The sequence below is a fragment of the Physeter macrocephalus genome, chromosome 15, assembly GCF_002837175.3.
Source record: "Physeter macrocephalus isolate SW-GA chromosome 15, ASM283717v5, whole genome shotgun sequence".
NCBI lineage: Eukaryota > Metazoa > Chordata > Mammalia > Artiodactyla > Physeteridae > Physeter > Physeter macrocephalus.
Window position 1 is genome coordinate 4,095,792 of NC_041228.1, and position 8,496 is coordinate 4,104,287.

Consider the following 8,496-nt stretch of genomic DNA (forward strand, 5'->3'; position numbering starts at 1 on the left):
GAACCCGTGTCCCCTGCATCGGCAGGCAGACTCTCAACCACTGCGCCACCAGGGAAGCCCTGCCTTTTTCTTTTTTTTCCTTTTTCTCCATTTTACAAAGGAACTGAGATGCAGAGAGGTAAACTAACTTCCCATACAGCTAGTCAGTGGGGACCCAGGACATGGACCCAGGAACTCTGGCTCTGAGAGGGTGCACTCCTAACTGGTACCCTCACTTCTGTGCTGCGCACATTGTAAACATTGCCTCATTTAGTCCTCACCTCCCTATGGCATGGGCAACATCACTTTCTGCCTTCTGTGGGTAAGGAAACGGAAGCATCAAAGCCAGTAAGAAGCAATGCATCGATTAGTCTAAAGAACCTCTACATTTATCACCCAGCCAGCCCAGCTCCTAATGCATTCATTTATTCAAGAACTATTGAGTGTCTACTATCTCCAAGGCACTGTTTAAGTTCCCAGTAAACAAGGTGATAAACACGAAGATGTCAGATGGACGCAAAGGCTGGAGAAAACTAAAAGCAGGAAAGGGGTGGTGAGGAGCTCTGGCAGGCAGGAAATGTCTCACTGGGAAGCTGATACCTGAGCCAAGGCGTGGAGGAGGGCAGGCCATGAGCTCTGACACATGGGGGTTTCGACTGCAGGCGGAAGGAACGGCACGTGCAGTAACCCTAGGGCAGAAGCCTGTCTGGGGCTCACCCTGCACCACTTACCTGTGTACAACTCCCCTTCCCTTTATCCATCTCTGCATCTCTTCATCCTTGGATTGTCGATACAGGCAGTTGCCTTCCTTAGCTCTCTGGAAGATAACTCCAATTGTTTATTTCCTGTCTTCTGCCCTGAAATGTTCCCTGATGTTAGCTGAAAATGTCCGCTCTGAAGTGAGACCGTTTACTCTCATCTTACGGATAATTAGCTGGTGAATGCTTTGGCCTCTCCTGAAATGCAGCTGCTGTCCTCCCGACATCTCTGTATTCCCAGAGGCTATCCCGGCGTGATGGGGAAGGCGGAAGCACCCCTGAAACACTTACAGTTCAGACAGCTGGGAAGGGGCACGGGATCTGAGGTCTGTGCATTGCCTCGTGCACAAAGAGGCGGTGCCGCTGACCTCTGTTCAGATACACGGCAAACTGGCTTTCTGCTTTACCGCCCTCAGGGGACAGATGGAACCGCCGGAGCTGCGGGGCTGCCAGGAGTCCCAGGATCCCCGGTAAGTTCCTCAGTGGAGAGGATGTGCCTTCGGTTTGTGTTTGGACCTTCCCAAGTGTTTGCCAGCCCTGCCCTGGTCCTCCTTAACGCCTGTGGCTCACATTCCAAAGGTCCGCTCACTACTGGTCGACCACAGGAGGAGCTGCTTTATGTTAGAACCCTGGTTACCTCGCCTCTAAATTAAAGGTTTGGATGAAATGAGCTGGCAATCTGTGATTCCAGAATTCAGCTTACAACCAGTTCAAACGGGTTCAAGGTTTAGCCCCATCTCTCTATTCCTTTTCGGTGTGGTTTCTATTTGGAAGAGGCACAGGGGAGGAGAAAGCCTTGGAGCTGCCCCGTCCTGAGCCTGTGGTCTGAGCCAGGTGGTATGTCAGGCAGGAGGTAGCTACTGTTATCCAGTTGTTCAAAAAGCAGCGTGAAATTAAGAAAGCGGAAGTCACAGGTCAAGGTCCTAAAACTACGCAGGTGGAGGTAGTTGGAATCCGAGACTTTTGTCGCAAACACCAGCATTATATTCGTTGCATGAAGCTGCGGGACCGTTCTTGGTCTCAACACCGTAAAGCAGAGGTGAACCTCAGTTTAGCAGGCACTGTGGCTCCTCACTACATGCATGTTCGCTTAAAGGAATTTACGGTCCCTTGATATCCCTTAGCTCATCCGACTGCCCCATCAATAGGCATCATTGTCTCCATTTTATAAATAAGGAAAGTGGGCATAAGAGAAGCAAAACTGCCAGTTCAGGGTCACATGGTGAGGAAATGTCAGAGCTGGGTGCAAACCCCACTCTACAGAAATCTCAGTGTCATGTTCCAGGTAGGCCTATTGCTAGCAAGCAGGTCAACCCTGCCCCGGTACCTCTGGACTCTGGTGCCAGGAGCGCTTCCTCCTCAGATGAGGGAGGCAGAGCCCAGTGGGGCGATGTCACTCCTCCAAGTTCATACGGGAAATTAACATCCAAGTTGGGAGTGAAGTCAGTTTGAAAATTCCCATTTCAGCATTCTTTCTATTACTCCACGCCGACCCACTGTGTGGGATGTTCGGGTTAGGGGCAGGAGGGATGTCGAGATTGAAAAATAAGAGCCACATGGTTCTTTTCATGACCATCACCTAGCTAATCCTTTTGAAGCAGCCCACTGAGAAGTCCCAGGATGAATAAAATATGAACCATACTGCAGGCAGCTTTTCATTGATTCTCAGAAAGAAAAAGATTTCTCCCATAAAAACTAATGGACCATTTGCCTGAGGAGAGTAAGATGTGGGTCCCAGATGTAAATCCTGGGAATTAAACTACACTAAATGAGATACTGCTTCTGTCCCGGCAAGTTATACCTGTGCTTGACGTTGCCCGTGGTCTTGGTATTTCCACATAAACATCAAACCAGAAAACAGCTGAAGTTTTCTTAGCACAAACAATGAGTATTGGTAGTTAAAAAACAGAAATAAAGAAAGTTAAATAGGGAATAGTTAAAAATACATATACACACACAGAGAGAAATCTAAAACATTTCTATTGCATTTTGAGTTAAAACATATAAACCATTTGCCAATCTTTCTGACATGGGATGAAGGCCCTCATCTTTATTTCTGTTCCCCTGAATAGAGTCTCTTGTCATTATATTGTAGAAAGCACATCCACCCACTTACTATTTGTTGCCTTTTTAAAAAGTGGTTTGAGGGACTTCCCTGTTAAGAATCCGCCTGCCAATGCAGGGGACACGGGTTCGAGCCCTGGTCCGGGAAGATCCCACATGCCGCGGAGCAGCTAAGCCCGTGCGCCACAACTACTGAGCCTGCGCTCTAGAGCCCGCGAGCCACAGCTACTGAAGCCCGCGTGCTGCAACTACTGAAGCCCGCGCGCCTAGAGCCCACGCTCCGCAACAAAGAGAAGCCACCGCAATGAGAAGCCCACGCACTGCAACGAAGAGTAGCCCCCGCTCGCCACAACTAGAGAAAGCCTGCACACGGCAACAAAGACCCAATGCGGCCAAAAATAAATAAATAAAAAATAAATAAATTTATTTGTTTAAAAAGTGGTTTGGGTGTATAACAACACCTGTGAAGCAATTTGAACGTAGGATCCTAGTTTGTTAGGATTTTTTGCAAATCTTTTATAGCTATCTTGTGGTACAGCTATCAGCTATCTATTTAGACAGTGAATGTCTCACCTTTATCAAATATTTTCAACATCTTAATTTGCGTAAAAAGATCATTCTTTTTCTTTTTCCACCTGAATTTCATCGGGTAGCCTAACGAACAATTAAATTGTGTAATTTCCATAGCAAGCAACAAGTGGCGGAAACAGGCTTGGGAACAACCGTACTGGCTCCTTCCTGAGTCTTCGACTCACCTGATTGGAGCAGAAAGACCCTAAACAGTAGATATTTTAGTCTTGCGGGCCATACGGTCTCTGTCGCGAATCCTCAACTCTGCCACGGTCAGGGGAGATCAGCCACAGACGTTACGTAAACTAGCGGTGAGACTGCGTTCGGGTGAGACTTGATTTGCAGCAACAAGCAGAGGGCGGGAGCTTGCTGACTCCTGTCCTAGATCACTAGTGCTTTCATAGCAGGGTCTTGGGAATAATAAGCGTCCAAGAAGGGATCCAGGAAGCTCTGTTATCAATATGTAAGTTACCTACCTAGGGTGAATATCTGGCCCAAGTTGACCAAAAAACCCACTTTATTTGTTAATGTTTGTAGGTGTCGTCATATGGGGAGGGGGTGAATGGTTTTTTTTGTTTTACTGTTATTATTTTGCATTGGTGTAAGTGGCAATATGTCTAGACAGTCTCAAATATCATGCAACATAAGTTTACAGAGATACAGGTCATGCCAAATTGTTATCAATGCAAATGCGTTAAACATAGCATTTCATTTTTTAAGAGCTAAGAGTAACCTCCCCACATGAATAGGTAGAGTGTAGATACTTTTTTTTTCTGAGTGTAGATACTTTTGAGAATAGGTTTTAACAAACCAGTAGTGAACCTGAAACATTGTTCATTCTTCACTAGTTCCCGAAGGTCTATGAAAAAAATTCTCAATATCTTTTTTTAAAATAAATTTATTTATTTATTTTATTTTTGGCTGTGTTGGGTCTTCGTTGCTGCACGCAGGCTTTCTCTAGTTGCGGGGAGCAGGGGCTACTCTTCGTTGCGGTGCGCGGGCTTCTCATTGCGGTGGCTTCTCTTGTTGTGGAGCACGGGCTCTAGGCACGCGGGCTCAGTAGTTGTGGCTCATGGGCTCTAGAGCGCAGGCTCACTAGTTGTGGCGCACGGGCTTAGTTGCTCCGCGGCACGTGGGATATTCCCGGACCAGGGCTCGAACCCATGTCCCCTGCACTGGCTGGCAGATTCTTAACCACTGCATCACCAGGGAAGTCCCTCAGTATCTTAATGATGTGACACTGGTATCTTTCATTTTCTTCAGATTTGGAAATGAAAGTCAGTTATTGAGTTTTTATTGAGTTTAACTAGTACTTACTAAAGGAAGTGTGCTTTGGTCCCCTCATTGAACACTTTACATGACAGTGTATTAAATCTCTATGAATCTGAAATAAATATCAAAATATTTTTGCTTTTCTTCCAAGGGGATAACATCACAACCTTTAAGAATATTTCATTTCGTGTGGAATGTGGATTAGAGTTTAAGCCAGACATCAGTGTTTTATGGCAAAAGAAACACTAGCAGGAAATTATAAAGTTATCAGGACTTTCAAAATACTCATGGTAGAGATGCAGGATGATATAAATATGCACATTAGAATAAAAATGATAGCACTGATTACCTCATCTGATTTAGAAACTCTAGTTGACAGTGATGTGTATTTTTGTTGAGTAAAATGAGAAAGGAAGTATTAATGCACCTTGGTAAACGCAGTCTTTCAAGGTCTGTGTCATGGGGCAAAGGGATACTAAAAGCAAGCACTGATGGTAAAGCGTTGGGGAACCTCTGGATAAGACGGTGGCAGTAACAAAACCATCTGTTACCTGTGCGCCTGGTCAGCTGGTCAGTTCTTTACTTGTCTTGAGTGCTGTATGCAGAAGCCCTGCAGGTGCTGTGGTCTGTGCTGTGAGGCGGTCTGGGGACAAAGTGCAGAGTTGGATCTGGACCCAGGCCTTGTGGACCCCTAAACTTCTTTGCAGTATGCCTTCCAAGCACTAATTCCCCGAGTCTATGTAATAAGGGCAAAATGGGTTCCGGTCTGCACACCAACCTGCATGATCGTGCTCTGTCCAGGGCCCCTCCCTGCCCGGCAGGGAAGCAGCACCTGGAAAGGAACCAGGTGGATGAGGCACCAGGTGGATGAGGCAGATGCAGAAGCATCCATTGCTCCTCCCTAAAGACTCCTTCCAGCCCACGAAGGCAATTCTGGGTGAGATCATTTACCTCCAGAAAAGCCAATCCGAGAAATATAATGGTGTTCCGTGTCTTGGATCTTTTAGGGGAAAGACGGTCCTCCTGGCCCCCAAGGCCCATCTGGATTACCCGGAATCCCAGTAAGTGGCATTTTTTTTTTTTAAATCTAGTTTCTCTACTACAAAAATAAGCAAAGAAAACTATATTCCACCATTGTTGACAAAGCATGTTTACTAGGGAAATTTTCGGCATTATAGAAAATTAGAAGAAAAATAATACTAATCAAAGCCAATTTTAGTCTCATTCTTCCTTTATGTATTTGTTGTTGTTTACTTATGTAAATAAAATTTTCATCTCTTTCTCTGTCCACACACACATCAATCAACAGACACATACATACATAACTGTGATCATTGTGATACTATAAACATTTTCTGTTTTCCACACTGGTATTAAATGCTCATAAATTTTACATACCTTCTACCCAATAAATGTACCATAATATATGTGATTATTCTTCTATTGCCTCATAAGTCTTATAACTATTTTAAAAATCTACGATAGGTTATTTTACATTAGGTTATTATTTTACATTAGATTACTGTTTGACATTAGATTATTATTTTATTTCTATAGGCTGGTGCCCAAAAGTGGGGTCCACTGCTCAGAGCACAATAATATCTAAGGTTCTTGATAAATACGGCAAAATTACTTTCCACAAATGTTGTTCCGGACTTTTCAATTTAATATACTTCTCAATAGGGTCAGACTCTCCAGTATGTTAGTAGTAAGGCTGGTCCAGAGAGGCCACGTGCTGCCTTCTTCACTGAGAATAAATCCTTGTGTGGCTCCTCGTCTGGCGTGTGCCTGCAGCCGGGACCTCTCCTGGACACAGCCCCACCCCTGCCCTCCACGGGGCATCCTTTTGTTCCAGCCATACTGGCTTCCTTTTGGTTTCTAGAACACTCTGCACCCTCTCCTCGCTAGGCCACAGGGCCTTTGCACGTGCCTTTCTGTCCACCCAGAGTGCCCTCTTGTCACCTCTTTCACTGTTTGATGCCTTTGATCTTTTCCAGCTCATCCCAGGCATCACTTCCTAGAAGTTTCCTCTGCCCCCCAGGCTAGGATAGGCTCTCGTAGTCTCTTTTTCCTTTCTTCCTAAGTGCCTGTCTCAGCTGGCAGTCACATGTTTATTTGTGTAATGGTTTGATTAGTAACCACCTCCACCATTATTCACTAATCGATTTGCTCATTCAGCACACACTGATTAGGCACCTACTGGGTGCTGGATCTGGGGACCTAACAGAAGAGTGCCTGGTAATCATGGGGTTATGTTCTGGGTCGTGGGTTCTATGGGACCAGGCTTTTGTTCCCCACACGTGGTGGGCACACGGCAAATATTACTTAAATAAATATGTGGATGCATGGATTGTTTTCCTAGAGCCCTTCCTCCTTGAGTGCCTGATAAGTGCTACTGTTGGTCGAGCAGGCATTTCCGGGGCATCACCAGTAGCCGTCGCTGCAGCCACACAACCCCGGAGGTTAAGTAACCTGTCCAGGGCGCACAGATCTTAAAAGACAGGCTGGGATGTGAAACCCCGGTTGGTATAAACTGCAACGCTGCAGCCTAGTGTGTCATAGCAGCTAGGAAATAACTTGATTTAATTCCAGGAATAATAAAGCTAAGGAGAGAAAATTCCAGTTTGAATTTTCTGCCAGACCCTTATGATCAAAGTCCTAGGGTGCTGGAGAAGAGAGAAATGACCTGAGCTACGAGTATGCGATTTTCTTAGTAGTATCCCTCCTCTCTCCCACCTTCCCTCTCTCCTTGCTTCGCTCCCTCCAGTGCAAACGCCATCTGCTCCGTTGCCCTCAGAGGAAAGCCGAGACATTGACCTCCGTGGCACCTCGTGAACTCGCCCTGTTGTCCTCTCTGTCTCTTTCTCGGCCCTGTCCCTGTACACCCCAGCCCTGCTCCACACCCCCTCCCCCCAGCCGCGCTAAACCGCCTTTCCTTCCTCCAAGTCACCCCCCTGTAGAAAACTCTTCCTCTCCCTCTGCCTGGGCAATGGGGGTCGTCATAGCTTTCCTGCTCACTGAGCTGTAAGCACAGGGTGGGCTCGGAGCAGAGAGCTTTCCACGTGTGAACGTGCACCGTCCTCACCACCCCCCACTCCCCTGTTCATCCCGAGGAGGTCTCGGCTAGACATCATCTTCTCCAGGGAGATGTCCCGAACCTCCCCAGGGGGGTTAGGTAGGAATCAGAGCTGTGCTCTAAGAGCACTTCCTTCATAAGCCCTTGCAGCACTTGGGATTTACAGTCATGCATACCTGTTGGTTTTCTGTCCACCTCCACCCACCCCCTCCCCCATCACAGAGGCAAGTAGCTGTTTCCTGAATCTGGGCTGAGTGCAGGACAGGAGGAATGAGTGATCCATGAATGAACAGCACGCTCCTGACCTATGTATGCCGGCCTCTGAGGAGCCGGATGTACCCACCCAGCGCCGAGTGGTTTCTTTTTGGGCAGGGGAAGGGTCTCATGGAGAAGCCAAATAAAAAAGGAAGACACCGTTGACACAGAGCGTGATGCACAGTGTGATGGATAAGTGGGAAAGCCAGGCCTGGAGGGCGCCTGGGGTAGGTGACACTCAGATGAGTATTCAAGGTCACGCTATCCAGGCAGAGGAAGTTGAGTGCGGTCACAAAGAAGGTATTTCAGGTAGAAGGAGCAGCCTGCAAAAAGACACGGGTCGGGCTTCCCTGGTGGCGCAGTGGTTGCGCGTCCGCCTGCCGATGCAGGGGAACCGGGTTCGCGCCCCGGTCCGGGAGGATCCCACGTGCCGCGGGGCGGCTGGGCACGTGAGCCGTGGCCGCTGGGCCTGCGCGTCCGGAGCCTGTGCTCCGCAACGGGAGAGGCCACAGCAGAGGGAGG

The 8,496-nt window shown here is 47.4% G+C and overlaps 1 protein-coding gene across 1 annotated transcript in view; it reads left to right on the forward strand.

Moving 5' to 3' along the window:
• The window catches only part of COL22A1 (collagen type XXII alpha 1 chain), a 261,088-nt gene that overhangs the window by 218,725 nt on the left and 33,867 nt on the right, over positions 1-8,496 (forward strand). The window contains exons 50-51 of the mRNA XM_028500513.2: positions 1,154-1,207; positions 5,651-5,704. Coding sequence (XP_028356314.1) covers positions 1,154-1,207; positions 5,651-5,704 — 108 coding nt within the window. The remainder of the gene's footprint in view (positions 1-1,153; positions 1,208-5,650; positions 5,705-8,496) is intronic.